The sequence below is a fragment of the Convolutriloba macropyga genome, chromosome 10, assembly GCF_964194025.1.
Source record: "Convolutriloba macropyga chromosome 10, txConMacr16.3, whole genome shotgun sequence".
In the NCBI taxonomy this organism is placed as follows: domain Eukaryota; kingdom Metazoa; phylum Xenacoelomorpha; order Acoela; family Convolutidae; genus Convolutriloba; species Convolutriloba macropyga.
In genome coordinates this window covers 59,381,355-59,397,920 of record NC_134477.1, presented here as the reverse complement: position 1 = coordinate 59,397,920, position 16,566 = coordinate 59,381,355, and the positions used below count along the sequence as shown (strand labels likewise).

General features: G+C 37.4%; 3 protein-coding genes across 3 annotated transcripts in view; 1 reads left to right on the top strand and 2 right to left on the bottom strand.

The window, feature by feature from the left end:
• The window catches only part of LOC142348100 (uncharacterized), a 6,846-nt gene extending 3,433 nt beyond the window's left edge, over window positions 1-3,413 (bottom strand). The window contains exon 1 of the mRNA XM_075399264.1: window positions 3,242-3,413. Within this exon, the coding sequence (XP_075255379.1) occupies window positions 3,242-3,413 (172 nt within the window). The remainder of the gene's footprint in view (window positions 1-3,241) is intronic.
• Window positions 1-16,566, bottom strand: part of LOC142348236 (uncharacterized) — a 223,240-nt gene that overhangs the window by 59,221 nt on the left and 147,453 nt on the right. The gene's annotated exons all lie outside the window — the stretch shown is intronic.
• LOC142348773 (uncharacterized) overlaps window positions 7,054-16,566 on the top strand; it is a 34,805-nt gene continuing 25,292 nt past the window's right edge. Inside the window, exons 1-4 of the mRNA XM_075400270.1 lie at window positions 7,054-7,519; window positions 8,715-8,813; window positions 9,439-9,575; window positions 11,040-11,196. Coding sequence (XP_075256385.1) covers window positions 7,341-7,519; window positions 8,715-8,813; window positions 9,439-9,575; window positions 11,040-11,196 — 572 coding nt within the window. The 5' untranslated portion in view covers window positions 7,054-7,340. The remainder of the gene's footprint in view (window positions 7,520-8,714; window positions 8,814-9,438; window positions 9,576-11,039; window positions 11,197-16,566) is intronic.

Genomic DNA, 16,566 nt, shown 5'->3' with positions numbered 1-16,566 from the left:
CTGTTACTGGGGGTTGCATAGTGCACGATGTTGGAAGGCAAAAACGGAATAGATCCCAAAAGAAAGCATTCGCCAGCAGTCATGGCATCCAAAGATGCTAAATTTTGCCATAGAACCTACACTTGAAAAAAAACTCGGAATGACTGGAGTACCTATACTCCTATTTATAGTTTTAAGCAGTGTATTTGACTAGTTTTACTGAAAAAAGCGAGTAAATAATATACAATTGTTTGTTCATCATTGCAAAAAAAAAACAATTTTGCGAAAACAATTTTATTCATTTATTATTACTATTATTAATAATCTTAATAATCCAATCCTGGAAACTTGAGACATCAAAACTTCCAAATCACGACCTGAGGTTGTACCAAACTATGATTTTTCTAGCTGGCTACATACTTTTCGAAGAGTTCGGATTTCAGAAGTCGCGTTGTTACAAGGGTAAGACAGAAAATTTTTAGGCAAAAACTTCAAGGCCTCTATTGGTTAAGCTTTCATCACAATATATACTCTTACTAATACTTTGAAAATAAATTCCAGTTGTTTTATGTTTATCACAGCCGAAAGTAAGCAGCCATAGTCCAGTTGACCTAATGCATAGTGCTTTTGGATTAGTAGTCAAAGCAAAGTTATAACACGCCAATTTTTTAGTTGCTCAAGAAGTGAACATTTAGTCTTTTTCTGTCGAGATTAATTCATTTAGATGAATCAAAATTCGCACAATGGTTACAAGATTTACTGCCCAATTTAAATGTTTTCCAAGGTAACAATTAGGTTGTTGCCAATGGTAAACAATTTTATTTTCAATTTTTGTTCTTCTTTGATTTTTCGTACGTTCTGGGTTCCAGTGGAGAAATACGGCATCAACTTCAATTAGATTAAAAACTATTTGTCGGAAACAGTTTTAGTTTGCCCAAGATTGAAACCCAAAAACGAAGTTTTGACGATCACTTCCTCATCGCCAACTGCTAATTTGCTTTTGTCATTTGAATCCGCCCTTAGAAAACCAACTCTTTTTAGATATTAATCGAGTTGTCTTGCTTCTACCTTTAATTGACTCCACAGCAAAACTTGTTACTTCAAGTTTTAGATTTTATATTTTCCATAGAAGACCAAGGGATAGCATTGTTTATCGATAAAGATTGACCCAAAAAGGATTAAGAGAAAAAATTTTATGAAACCGACCTACTTGCACTCATTTTTTGACTTCAGGCGCTGCCTGATAATTCGAATTCCTGAATTACTGACTGGGATTTCGCAAATCCAAAACTAGAATCTCTATTTCAGGAAAGTCCATGTTTGGGGACCAGGTGAGAATCTTTTGGAGGAAAATTTGACAGAGGGAACTGGGTTATGTAATGAATGTGTCCATCAAACACACTCCCTTGAGCTACAATATTGTTGTAATAAAAAAATCAGATGATTTCAAATAAAACACAATCATAGAGGAGATTATCATGAATAAAAATGATCATTGTTTCACTTGTTTCAATTGTTCTACTGTTTCACTTCCTTTTTTCTACAACAGCTAACCGCGACAGTACAGCAAACACTCTCATTTTATATTAAACACTCAATAGTATATTAAACAGTTATAATTCATTTATTTAATTCTAAGACGCGCATGATTCCACGGAGATTATGAACAAACTTTGGAATCGTCAGTTGCATTTTTCCTTCTTGAGTATACCTTCGGGATAGGTTTTTTTTCCGAAACGGTACTACGATTTTCTTTTTCTGTTTTTTTGCAGCATTATTATTTGACTTATCTAATGAAAACAATCTTTTGTATCGTTTGGTAAAGGCGCTAAGAACTATCATGGTCGGTAAGGTTGTTTAGAAGCTAAAAGCTATGAGATTCAGGACTTTTATCAACAGTAAACACTCTCCGGGAAATACAATAGGAATTTTTCTTGATGCTGAATATAGTTAGATCAATAACAGCAAACATCAAACACATCAAACACTAATCAGCTAACATCAAACACTCTGGCTATTCCGATTATCCGACGCTTCTCACAACCAATACGGATTACTTCTACAAAACCGAAAAAAAACCACGCTTCATACAAGCAAAACCGATGAAACCAACAAATAGCAACGTTTCGACGCCATTTTTGTCGGTATTTCTTAGCTCGAGTCTTTTCATAAATTGAACGACCCAAAGACTGGATCATAAACTTTTTCGGTCTTTCTGACTCTTTTCACAAATCGAACGAGCCAAAGTCTGTATCATATCGCATTTTGGTCTGTACGGGTCTTTTCATCAGAGTTTTTGAACGAGCACATGCACCCACCAAAGTTTTGAACGAGGCAAAGTCTGGATCATAGACATTTTTGGTCTGCCTGGGTATTTTCATAAGCAAGAATGGTCTGGATGGGTATTTTCATAGATCATTTTGAACGAGGACCTCAACCTGGGTAATCATTGTATCACCCCAAATCATCCCAACTTCAGAAGGGGATAATTTTATAAACCGGATTAACCATTTGGCTTCTTTTGCTCACAAAGTTCAACAATCTTTTTAAAATTGTTTAGGTTTGCGATAGTTTGACGCGCATTTCTATTCCGGGTCTTTGTGCTTAATTCATGGTTCTTGAAACAAAACTGCAGGCAATTTTTTATTTTTTTGAAAATGAAATTCGCTCAACAATTGTGCATTTTATACAAAAATTTGAATGAAAAGTACACTATAGTCCAAGCTAATTATTGCAAATTTATGGCGGGAACAAATTGTGGAACTATTAGTGGAATTAAAAACTTAGCGAAAATTAGTGGAAGTAAAAACAGTGGAACTGTTTGTAGGACATCGAAATGGCTTTTCGTTAATTTCGATTTTTCTCCATTTTTGGTCATTGAATGAAGACTAAATCCTATATCAAAAAACAAATTCTCTCGTAAGATTTCAACTCGAGCAGAAATACCTGTCAAGCAACTGTCCACTTGCAAGTTTTGGAAAAGGCAAAATTGAGCGGTGCCTGTGGTACTGAAATTTCCACACCTATGCACCTAAGCATCGGCTTGTGTTTAACTTCAGCTAATCTGCTAATCTGCGATAGTTTCCTGTAGTTTTAATGATTTGGTTTACATTTGGTTATCAAATATTCAAAAATTGAGCTGAATTTAAAAAGTTTCCAAATAAACTTGAAATGAGCTTTTTCAAAAAGACAAGAATTAATCTTGAATAGACTTGGGCTGGCACCTTAACGTCGTTATGAGAATAATAATTAACAAACAAACCTTTCGATTTATTCGGGCTATTCTCACAAGCAACAGGGTTACAAAACGAGAATCCATTTTCGTCGTCAGTTTTTTCCTGCCTGCGTTTCTTGAGATTTGATTTTTGATCGCTCGCACTAACTTTCGAATCAAAATGGGGATTCGATTTGATATAAGCTGTTTTCAGAGTCATTTTTATCCATTCTGTGGTACAATAAGAACCAGTGGTACATGAAGACTATTGATCTAAATTGCACATTCCTGACATAATTTCAGCGAATTTCAGCGCTTTTAAGGGCAATATTATGTAACGTTTTTGAGCTGAATTGTTTTAAAAAATCTGCGTCGGGAAGTCTCAAATTTAATTTTGTCAAAATAGAATTTCTATAATTCGTGTAATAGATTGGTAATGAATAATTTTGATAAGATAAAAAAAATTTTTCTTTATCGAAGTAATCGATTAATTTCTACAAACATTTTATTTAAAATAGTAACAGAATCATTTGATGTGTTTTGGAAAAAAAAGTTCACTTAAACTGTGCTTTAGTAAAATTTGCTCTTTTGAGATGATTAATAATTCAACATATCGAATTCCTATTCTCATGTACAGATAATCACAAACGCGTCGTGAAATTTGTAAAACACGATTTTATTGATAAATTTTCAACGCTCTCTTGCTCTGTCTTTATTTTTCTTGTTTTTTGGTGTGCTATTTTTGTTGTTTTGGTGTGGGACTCAGCGGAAAAGAGATTAACCATAAACTTGTACGTATCTAAGATTTTGAAGCCCCTTCGATTCGAGTTTATGAGATTGTTACAATTTAAAACATCTGCAAAAACGGAAGGCTAGCGAATATTTACATCTGCGGATTTAAGCAGTATAAAAAGTGAACAAGATATCTTGTTCAACTGCTGGTCATGAAACACACTTCAAAGAAAACGGCTCTCGATCTGTTAGAAGTTAAAGAAACAGCTTTTGAAGTCCTGGTTTTGAACAACTCTCATAGACCATGTGACTTCAAGATTGTTAAAAAAAATTCGGAAAATTTTCAAAAAAAAAAATACTCTTTAATCAGACATTTATTGGTAGGGTGGGGGGGGGGGGGGGTGAAATTTCAGATTTGACGTTAGCCATATTTGCGACATACAGGATTTATTATAAACAGTTAAAGCGTAAGACTCTCTGCACAATAAAGCTTGTTTATATGAAAAATCAATTCGTTCGGATAGGTCTTGCAAAAAAAGATTCCGTGGCACGATAATATGGAATAAATTGATAAGTATTTGGTAGCAGAATTGAAATTTTTCAAATCTTTTTAAGCGAAATGTTATAATTTAGCGTAGCTAAAAACTATTTTAGTGTGATTTTTTAAATAACCCTATGACTTGTGCATGCTTAGTATCAAACGGGCTCCAAGACTTTACACCATTTTTACATTATCAAGCAAAAAAGAATAAGTCGTAACTTGAAAAATCGTCGAAAGACTCGCAAAATTTGTCAAAAAAGTTCCAAGTACGTTTGGTACGCTATTTTTAAACATTTGCCGTGGCGTAGTAAGGCAAAAAATATGGCACAATGTTAAACCAATGTCGATATATCAATAAAAAAATAGGAGTATTTCTTATGTAAAGTTTAAATCGGTTTCTAAACTTTGTGTCTAATTGGATTATTGGAATCATTAAATGCTCTCTGGTTGCCATTTACAATACTTACTTAATTAAATAAGTAATTAGAATTCAATTTTTACTCGTGTGAAACACACTTAATTTTTCTGCTGTTAAGTGTAGTTCAAAAGGTTAAAGCAAAGTAGAAGAAATTGGACTAAAAACTCAATTTTGATCTTTTCTGTTAGTGCCCCTAGTACTTTATGCCCCCCCCCCCCCAGTTACAGAGCACGTGCCGTTTCATAGTAAATCATTATGTAAAAATATGGCACGTGTTGTTGGGGGAATGCAAATAATATGCACCCATTAAGCTGGGGGGCACAAACGGAAAAAATCCCTTAATTCAAAAGGTTGATTGCTGAGAGTTCTGAACAGCATACAGTGATTGGTATAAACTTAGCAGTTATCAGCATAAAAGTATAAAATTTTCAATACGAATCTATGACGTTAATTACAAATTTGTAAACATAAAATAAAGTTTCAGACCGTCAATTGACTGAAATACAAATAAGTATACAAACAAGCTTGAACAACTTTGAAGGAATAAGGATATCTGGTCAAATTGTTCAAAAACTTTTCAGAGTTACATAATTTTCACAATTTTATGCGTCTCAAGTGAAATTTTGAAAAATATTGTACGTAAAATTTTTTCCCATTGAGAAAATCTGCTTCTTTAACAGAATTAGAACAGAGTAAAACTGATTGACCATTTTTCCAGAGTTGCTGGCAGTAAAAAGCTGAAACTTACGAGATCTGCCGATATTGCAGATTTTGCACGCCATCAGTCATGTTCATTTCGGATATAACTCCGTCACTTATATGCACTAAATTATTTAAAATTCATAAATTTTATGATAAAGTTTTTTAATTTGCGCCCCATCTCAATTTATATTAATTCTATCTAAGATAATTTTCAGTAAAAAAGTAGTTTACAGAAAAATTGTCCCTCGTAAACATTTAGTTTATCACGGTGTTAATACGCGAGTAAAATCATTAGTAATCCTACTGCGCTCCTACTAAATAAAAAGGACAATTTGGTCATTTTCTCCTCTTTATTTCCCCAAAAACTATCTGAGTACATTTCAAAGGGCCTTACAGTGTGAGATAAAACGATAGAGCAACGATTATGCTAAATGGTCTATGCTATTGAATCATATATTATAAAAAGTTATGCTGTAATAAAACATTATAATTGGTAATAATCTTTGCAATTTCTTTGTCTAAAACTCCACAAATTAACGCAATAGTATTTTTAATCTACTGGTTGGGGGGGCTGGTTTGTAAAGATTTTCATAAGATGAAACATTATGGTACGTTATTCTCACAAGATAAACGAGAAACTTATTATAAGGTAATGCATCTTCTAGCAAGACTCAAAACAAAATTGCAACCTATTTTTTGTCTACGGTTATAGTTAATTTAATCAATTTGTGCCAAAGTTAAACAAAAAGCAGGGACGCAAAATAAATTTGATCAAAAATTTCAAAAGTTTTGTTCTTCAACAATAATTTGAGAGCAAACATTTTCACGCAGCGGTTGATTAATTTTTTAGAACTTAATGTACCGTTTCAGGTCTGTGAGATTCATTGAAGCTGGAGTGCCCAGTTTTCTTGTTAACGTTTCTTGTATTACTGACTCGAATTTGACCCACAACTGAATCAATCAACCAATCAATCCTAGATTGAAGGATTCAGAATATATTTGTAAGTGACTTTTATTGTTTTGAGCCCTCTAAACGGTTGATTACTACAAATTAGGTTTACTGCGTTTCTTAGGATAACATGTGCTTTTGGCAAACTGATTTCGGATTTATTCTGTTTTGCCTCCTCCCCCAGCTTAGTGGGCTTATATATTTTACGCCCCCCAGGCGAACGTGCTATTTTTTACACAGAATTGTGTTGTATAAAAAAACATTAAATGTAACTGGGGGCGTAAAAAACACTGAGGGAGGGCGGGGGGGGGGGGGGGGGGTGGCTCGAAACAGAATGGATCCTTGATTTCAATTCCTTTTCGTGTAAGAATTTTTGCTTCAATGAGATTGGTTATGTTTTTATGTTTGTACGTTATGCTGGCGTGCTTATGGCTGTTTGCTCGCCCAGGTGTTTTGCGCGCGCTCATGCGACGCAAAATAAAAACAACACATAATACAATCAGTAAATTGATAGCAAACCAATTTTTGGCATGATTTTTTTGCTGCACGACCAAATGAATACTAGAATTATAATTTTTTTCGATTAAAATTAATTGGGAATTGCAACTTTCCTATATAAATTACTTAAGAATATTCTAGAATTTTTATTTCAAACCAATTTTTAGGGCATTCTTTTCGACACAACCAAATGAATTACTAGAAATATAATATTCTTTGATTACTGATAACGTGTCAATTACAACTTCCTTTATAAATTACACGCACACGATTATTCTAGAACAATCTTATCGTCGAAAGTTCTAGAATGTTCCGCAACTGGAGTGCTCGCTCTTCTCTTCTGTCTAGTTCTCTGACGTCACTCAGTTCTCTGACGTCATATTCTTCATCCTCATCCTGGTCTCATCAGAAAGTGGCTGCACTTTCTACAGCTTTGCACGACGCTGCGGCTGTGGGGGCACTCACTGTACTTAGTCGGGCTTCCAGGTGAAATAACTTCCGAAAATTGATTAACTTTAATATTGTTAAGTACAAGTTTCTTCTGTCAAAAAAAGATAAATCCCATTGTTGAAATTACCCCTCAAAATTAAACCCAATATGTGGAGGGTAAAGGGGGGGGGGTGGGGGTAAGAAGGGGACTTTTTAGAAATTATTTATGTTATCCCGTCCACCTCTTCTTAGGGGTACTGTCAAATTTGTTTTCTTCGGCTGGACCTCTTTGTTCAGATCAGGCTATAGAGAATTTGGAAGGGGTTTTAATCAGACCGTGCAGAATCTGGAAAGGTGGTCCTTTCAGACTGTCCAGACTGTGCACCATGCTCTGATCAGACTGTCCGGATATTAATGGTGCCCTGATAAGAATTTCCAGACCGTAGGTATGCCCTGTACCTTAGGTACTTTATAACCCCTGGGCGCGACCCAATTAGGCCTGAGCAGGACTGGTTTGGGTCGCGCACCTCAACTTGGGGAGGGTGATAATAATAACGGCATGCTAATGTTTTTAATCACTCTCGTTGCGATTACATTAGTTGCATAACTTGCACCAATGTGTAGCTGATTAGACGGGTCTAGGAAATAAACCCCCACGGAAAATAACCCCCACGGAAATAAAACCCCACGGAAAATAACCTCCACGGAAATAAACCCCCATTTTAAAATCGAATTTCGGTCGTGATAATTTGATCGGTTGTGATAGTTTCATATCAAGTCCCACAGGCCGCTGAGGTATGGCCATGGCCCGCGAGGCATGGCCAAACGCGCTAAATGCGCAGCTCTTTAATAGTAAAGTGGGGGTTTATTTCCGTGGGGGTTTATTTCCGTGGGGGTTTAATTCGTATCTAAAATGTAGAGGGGATTTTTTCCGTGGGTTTTTTTTCCGCAACCGGGTTAGACTTTTTATTGGATTGAAACTAAATAATCCATTATAATTATTGGTTATAATTGACTACACAAATAAACGGAGTGCCTATAGTTCTTTTTTTAATGAAATAACAATGAATGAATCTGGCTGAGTGAAGTGTACACATCTAAAGATTAATAAAAAGACTGGAAAAATTTGAATTTTTCCGTCGTTAGTTTATTAAGTCTTAACCTCAGAAACAAATGAACAAGGCTGGAAAACATAAGAAAGAGGGTGGAATTTAAAGTGGAAGATTTTGTTTACTGGTGGATTGAGTTTCAGACAGCAGCTGAGTGCAAAAGACAGCAGTGGTCGCACACCAGGAATGATAGCCGCGGAAAAGGGAAATCTGGAAGCTCTCATTCTCATTCATAAACGGGGGTAAGACCCAAAAAAGTTTTTAAATCTGTTTTCTTAAGTTCCAAGACATTGAGGATTGTTTGTCCCCCCCCCCCCCCCCCCCCAGTGAACAACTGTTGGGGGTTCCTGGCTTCATAAGCTTGTCTACAAGCAAATAAATTCAGTTAGATTTCAAATTTACTTCAGAAAAAAAACGTCAGATAAAAATCGGATAGTTCTGTAGATTCAGATTTTTCTCAATCGGACCTCACATTAAGATATGTATGACTTATACCGAAAAGTTTCACCTTAAAATGGTTAAGTAAAAAAAGGCTGAGTTTCCCGAAATTGTTAAATACAAAGACGTGAGAAGAACTTGAGTTGTCACAGAAAATATTTACCATATTTTGGTGACAGGCAAGCTAAAATTTATTCATTGAATTATAAAGCACGCCCACTTATGATGCCATTTTAATTGTCCTTGATCACCGGAACTCTTTTCAAAATTTAGCTTTTTTAATTTTGAAAAAAAATTAACTGATAAAAAAATCACGGGGAGCGGGTTGAAAAATATGGAGCAGGGTGGATGGGTGAAACAGGGTGGATGTGGGGGGGTGGGGGGGGGGGGCTCGGTCATTATTGAAACAAATTTATTAGCTTTCTTCAGGGGAAAGTTGGACAAGCAAGACTATTTGGGTGACTTCGCACTTCATCTGGCTGCCAAGAATGACAACGGCGAATGTGTGAAATATCTCCTCAATGCAAAAAACGCTTCCTGTAACCCGTTTGCTCTGGATGATCAAAGTTCGTTCTCTCATCTCTTCAGGGCCCTTACTTCGTCTTATATATTTTCCTTAAGATCCTATAAATAATGGCATTCTACAAAGAAAACTTTAGGGACCTATTGTTGCTTTTCATACATCACTAATTTCAAAGAAAAAGTACAATGCAAAGATAACATACTTCATTAGATAGACGATACCATTTTTCATTGTTCAAATAAAACCAACGAGAGAAAAGAGAATTTAGTTTTTAAAAAATTGAATTCACAATGAATGCAGAAAAAAACATATCTACTTTTTTTTCCGAAAGAATTTTTGTTTTCCAATTTTTGGAAGAAAGTAATTTATCAAGGCGGGAAACTGAATACAAACAACAATGCTAATACAAAATCAATGGTCTCAAATCCAACATGCTTACCTGAATTAAATTTTTTGCTAAAACTTAAAACTTAACTTGGGGGGGCCTCTCATAGGTAGGTTGATGTCGTGTTTGCGTCACATCGTTGGTTTTATCTCATTCAAATACAAAACAGTTTTTTGTCGAAATATTAGTTGCTGTGCAATTTTGCGGTGGAATCGAAACAAAAATAGGAGAATAAAAGTTCGCTAATAAAGTTTGATAGATCCTAGGATCTTCCAATGAAGGAATTATTTTAACTCAAGAACTGCCCTCCAATTGAACAGTTAATTTAACAAAAGTTTTTTGCCATCGAGTAAAAAAAGTTTTTTTTACCAAAAATGCATACAAATACAGTAGTAGATTGCCAATTGAAACAAAATCAAATTAATCATCAGAACACTTCAAACAAACGCTAAACCGCATCTATTACAACAGTTTGAAATTATCCTAGCACTAAGAAAGATGGGAATTTAAAAAGTACTTTTACATATAATAGCTCGCAGAACCTTTAGGCTGCGATTTGAAAAATTAATCGTAGTTTTTTATCTGTATTGAATGATAAAATTTAATCGAAGGGTTTCTAAATTATCACAAATTATCTCTGAAATCCGAAAATAAATTAGCAAAAAATGTGAATTTTAGAGTGGATTATATTAATCAGCGGTTAAAAAACATTTAATAAGACTTTCCCAGTACTGATTTCGAATTGACAATAGATTTGGGCATTCAAACATTGATTCCTGTCTGGAGGAAATCAAAGATAAACAAAAAGAGTTGAAATTTTGTGGAATGTTTACAAAAAATATGACATTAACGACTACTTTATCAAAAAAATTGAAGTTTCCTTTGTTGAAGACTTGTTTTCAATTTAGTTTACGGCGTCAGATTTAATGTAAGCACTAATTAATACTGGTTGTTTTTGTTTTTTTGAGGACCAGTTTCAAGCCGAATATTTTGCGATGGTTAAGATCAACTTTTCATGACCCTGTGACTAAAGTCATTATTGCCTCCCCAAACTAGATTTTAAAACTCTTTCCATAAGCCGGTGTCTGCCTCTGGGTGGCATCCGAAGAGATGAGTTTTAAGAATTGACGCCTCTAGAAACAGCAGAACTTGCAAAAGCCACCAAATCGGCGGAGATACTTGCGGAGTTTGAACGGGAGCTGAAAAACAGAAACCCAATGCGGACACATCAAATGCAGAGAGAGGCAGAACGACTTCACACCAAATATAAACAAAAAAGGTTTTAAATAGATTATGGTTATTGTTAGTTTCATCTCCCCCCCCCTATGTTTATGAGACAAAAGCAACCTGTGATCAGACTATAAGATGACTTTGGTCTCTGATCAGACATCTGTGCGACAATTGACCAGACTATCGTGTGACTATAACTCTTGCAGACCCCCCCCCCCACCGTGTGCAACCTAATTGTTGTGATAAACATATTAAATAGTTTCAGGTTAAAAGTTTCATCAGGGCAGCCGTGGTGGCCCTTTCTAAATGGTATATATCGTTGGAGCTAGCTCTCTTCACTACGCCCTGGGAAGAAATATCCGAGAAAGACGACAACTTCCAGAAGTTATCACGAAGTCTGGCTACAACCTGCATCCTCAAGCGAAAGATAAGTTGAAGATTTTTTTCTCATCAAATCAATCGACTCCCCAAATCGGCGGAAGTCATCCTCTGGCACGATTTGATAAACAACTCCACGACCAATCCGAAGTCTGACCCCAGAAGCCCCCTAACTGCGGAACAGCTAGTCACCGAAATAAAGAAGTTAAAACAAAAAGTTGTTGGAATAGTTTTTTGTGAACGAGCGGGAGCTCCCAACGTTTACAAGGAGCTAAAGGCAACCGGAATCCCCACCCTAAACGTCGTTCGTGACCTTCTGTCGAGACGAAAACAGAAGGATCGACAGCCGAAAACCGAATACAGAAAACTCCATCAAAAACCAGCCCTTGAAATTAAAACCCTCTCTATTGTCAAGAAAAACGACAGCAACTTGACAGCAATCATCAAGAAACGACAAAGCCCGTCGCAATCCCAACGAAGAAAGAAGAAAAAGCAAGCGAAGAAGTACTAAGTAAGTGCTTCATTTTCACAAGTTGTTCCTGGTTTTGTGAGGTCCTAGTGATTAAGTTCCTTGGCACTGATCAAAACCAGTCTACAACTTCACACCAGTCGTCAGTTCTAAGTTTCTTTGTAAGTACCTAGTGATTATTTTCCTTGGCACACATCAAATTAAACCTAGAAACTGAAATAGAAGATCTCACGTCATGGGTAGAAACTGCAAAACATGCAAGCGAAGCATACCGGCCCAAGAGAAAACTTACTTCTGCGTATCTTGTAACACCCACTTGCATCTAAACACTGAATGTACCGCCCTTTCACCTGCTGCTAAAAATGGAATAATAGAATTGGGAATGAATACGATGCTACTGTGCAACACCTGCGTAGAAAACAACGAGCGAGATAATTTCATCAGAGGACGCGCGCTAGAAAGTGTCTCTGAGAAACTGGAAAGCCTTGACGTAGGTGAGAAGTTAAAGAACATGGAAAAGCGACTAACGGAATTAGTCGATTCTAAAATTGGAGAAGCAATGACGGCCACTTGCGACAAAGTGGAGAAAACATACGCAGCTGTCGTCGCCGTGGACAAAACCACGAGTGGGAAAGCCAAAGGAGCACAAAATGCGGAGGCCCGAAAGTCAAATCACAATATCAACCAAAGTTTCAGAATCCAAGGGTTAAAAGAAGACCCATCGAAATCTAAATCCGAAAATTTTGTCCCAACGCACTCTGAACTGAACGAAATACTGTTTACGATTGGAGCTGAACCACATTGGAACCACATTGGAGCGAAAGAAACCTAGACCCCTTCTGGTCACCGTAGCGAACGAACATTAAGCACGCCTGACCTTGCCGAAAAGTCATGAACACAGGGAAGATCTCACTAAGCGAAAAATTTACTTCCTGCCTGCTCTCTCGCGAGAAGATGCAATGAAGGAAAATCTCATTCTGAAAACAAGACGTCAACTACTCGACCAAGGCGTTCCCCGAGAGAAGTTGCGAATTCGAAATTTGGAGCTGTTCAATGACGGGAAGAAAGTTCACTTAGAATCTGAGAAAACCGAGACTTCATGACTAGGTTTCCTCAACATTCTTCAACTCAACACACGAAGTCTGGTAAACATCGAACGAAGAGCAAAAATTGCCAACGCAGTCCAAATAGCGGAGTACACTGTCATATGTCTCTGCGAAAACTGGCTGAACGAATTGATCAGCGACTCCGAACTACTTATAAATGACTACAACATATATCGAAGCGACCGTACACTCTTGGGAGATAAAAACTTACACGGCGGTAGCCTCAAAGCAGTGAAAAACTCTCTAAACTCTGAGAAGATCAATGCGGATCTTCCCGACTCAACTAGACAGATCTGAAGTGATAATCTGTTTGTTCTACAACCCACCAAAAGGCAGTGCATACCGATATAATATCAACGATTTCCAAAAACTCCTTAAAACCATTCCAAAGTCACAACCGGCCCTAATCTGTGGCGACTTGAACTTCCCGGATGCAAACTGGAAAACAGCGAGCGGCTCTAATGAAGAAGAAAACGAAATCATCGAAATCTTTGACGAAGCTCTGTTCAGACAAGCCGTTGACTTTCCGACCTGTTCAAATAACACCCTTGACGTGGCTTTCTATCGCAACTGTATTCTCTTTGCCGAAAAGGATCAGTCCTTCCCTAGCACATACGACCGCACTGATCACGATGCGATCCATCTTTCAATCGAATGCCCAGTAACTGAACCGAAACCCGTATTCCAATCATTCAGGAGTTTTGGGAATGCTGACTACGATGGAATGAATAAATTTCTTAAAGAGAACCCGTTCCAACTTATTTGCCATACAAACGTCAACAAAATGCGTGAAGAATTCTACCAATATGTCGACAAAGTGGTTGAGACATATGTACCTCATGAACCAGACATCGCCAAAACCTCCCTCCATGGATCTCTGCATTCACGTCAAATCTTATGAAGAAACTGAAAACGCAGAAAAGGCTCCTTAAAAGGAAACCAACGAGTTATCGGAAAGCAGCAGTCATGAAGCTGGAGAACTTGGTAACCGAGTCAGCCGAGGCAGACAGGAAAGACTACCAGGAGAGTTTACTGTCAACAAGAAACACCGACGTTATAATCAAACATCTGAAAAATCTCAATAAATCTCCCACCCTTCCGAAGCAAATCGTGAGTGGCGATAAAGTGAGCACCATTGTCCACGAACAAGTCGACATTTTGAACGAGTTCTTCCATTCAGTTTTTTCTCTAAAACAACCATTCAGGATTTCTGACATCGAAACGAAAAATCCTACATTGACAAACTTCAACATATCGGTTGAAACCATACATTCCTTCCTGTCCGAATTGAACATTACTAAATCCAGGAGCCCAAATGAACTCCCTCCGGCTTTCTTCAAGAAAACGTCACGACAAATTTCAGTCGTCCTAAATAAGCTTCTAAAGGTGATAAGGAAGCAAAAACGGATTATTGACATATGGAAGACAGCCGCTGTGACCCCAATCCACAAGAAGGGAGACAGACGCTACGTACAAAACTACCGTCCAGTGTCCCTACTGGACATAGAAAGTAAAATTCTGGAAAAGTGGATCTACGTGGCTCTTTACGACTACTTTGCCTCTCTTTTGACAAAGCACCAGCATGGATTTGTTAAAAATTGGTCTGTTTTCACAAACAAGATTACTTTCCTGAAAAAAATCCACGACGCACTCAATAACGATCCAAACTCAGAAGTTATTGCGTTCTATACGGACTTCTCGAAAGCCTTTGATAAAGTACCTCATTTCGAGCTATTAAAAAAGGTTGCAAATATTGGCGTAGGAGGATGTCTCCTACAAGTTCTCATGGACTACCTAAGCGACCGGAAACATTTCGCCAGAATCGATAACACATGTTCCGGTGTTTGAGACGTTACTAGTGGAGTGCCTCAGGGCTCACTACTAGGCCCGCTCCTGTTTTGTATCTTCATCAATGACTTACCTGATGCGCTAAAGTTCTCAGACCCATTCATCTTCGCAGACGACCTGAAAATCCTCGCGATTGGAAAAGATCATTGGACCATCCAGGAAGACCTAGACAGCATTGCAACGTGGGTAAGATCAAACAAGATGTGAAGCTGGCACTGGACAAATGTGCTCAGATAACACTTCGAGGGAAAAAACGAAATTTCGATAATGTGGGTGAAGATTTGGCAAATGCAGATTTAGTAAAAGACTTGGGAATTCACATCAAAGATGACCTCAGCTAGAGTAAACATAGAGAAGAGGAAAGCTAACAAAGTACTGTACCTCCTCAGACGAAACGTTGCAGTACAAGTTAAACCACTCATCGAACTTGGGCTTTACAAATCACTAATCCTACCCGTTTTGCTGTACGGCTTCACCTGCATAAACCCATCACGAAGCGAGCTACAAAACCTCGAACGCTTTCAGAAGAAAGCAGTGAAATGGATCTCGGGAAACAAAAGAGTGAATTATATCAGTCAACTTCGGCTGCTCAACATTCTTCCCTTGCCTATGTTTCTCCAAGTGAACGACCTACTTCTTCATGCGAAAGTCATGAATGAAAGCTCACACTGCATCGAACTACCTGACCTCAAAAGCGCCTATGGACGCAGAAAGGAAGTCTTTCGGCTACAAAAAACAAGAACGGAAAAAGCTAGAAGTGAATTCACCTTCCGAAACTGCAGAATCGCAAACCGATTAGAGAAATATGTTGAATTCAGTAGACCTTACGGACTGATAAACCTAATGTGGGAGTTTGTCAATGAACGATTTTGCGATAAGAACGTCCGCACTTGGCAAACCTTTTGCGACTGCCATGTATGCAGAAATAAATGGACTCTATTTTAACAACTGACGACTGGGCATAAATCAGCCCTCCAGCAAACCCGCTGTGAATCCCCAACAACAACAACAACAACAACAACAACAAATGACAAGAGGAGGCTTGGGTTTGGCACCATAACTTGATAACCCATCTTGTGGTATATCAAGCTAACAAAGATGTTACTGCATCAGAGTTTTGGTGCAACGGTAGCATGTCTGGCCGTGGTTCTGGAGATAGTGGTATTGGTTCGAGTCCTCTCTGAACTTTAATTTTTTTAGACAGTAGAAGGAGTTGGCTAATACCACAGTTGGGTTGTTACAGAGGCTCCAATCCCCCCGCCCAACATGATGATTAGTGCTGTAATTGATTAGATGGTTACAGCGCTCTAGTTAAAATGTTTGATTCAAGAAGTCACTTTTTTGTATCAGGAAATTAGTTGCAAAAGCAGCTACCAATTTCTGATCTAAAAAAGCGGACACAAATCAAGCTTTCAGTTCTTTTTAATCTTCACTTCTTATAAATTGCTGGGGAACAACAAAATCAAAAGTGATGAATTGCAGAAGTTGAGATCTTGTTCAACACTTTTTGGCGAGCAAATATATCAGCACTTTTCAGCACCGTCACCTTTCACAGAGAAATCAGCACTTTTCCGGAATTTTTTTCAAAACTTTCAGCGCTTCGAATAATTAATTCAAA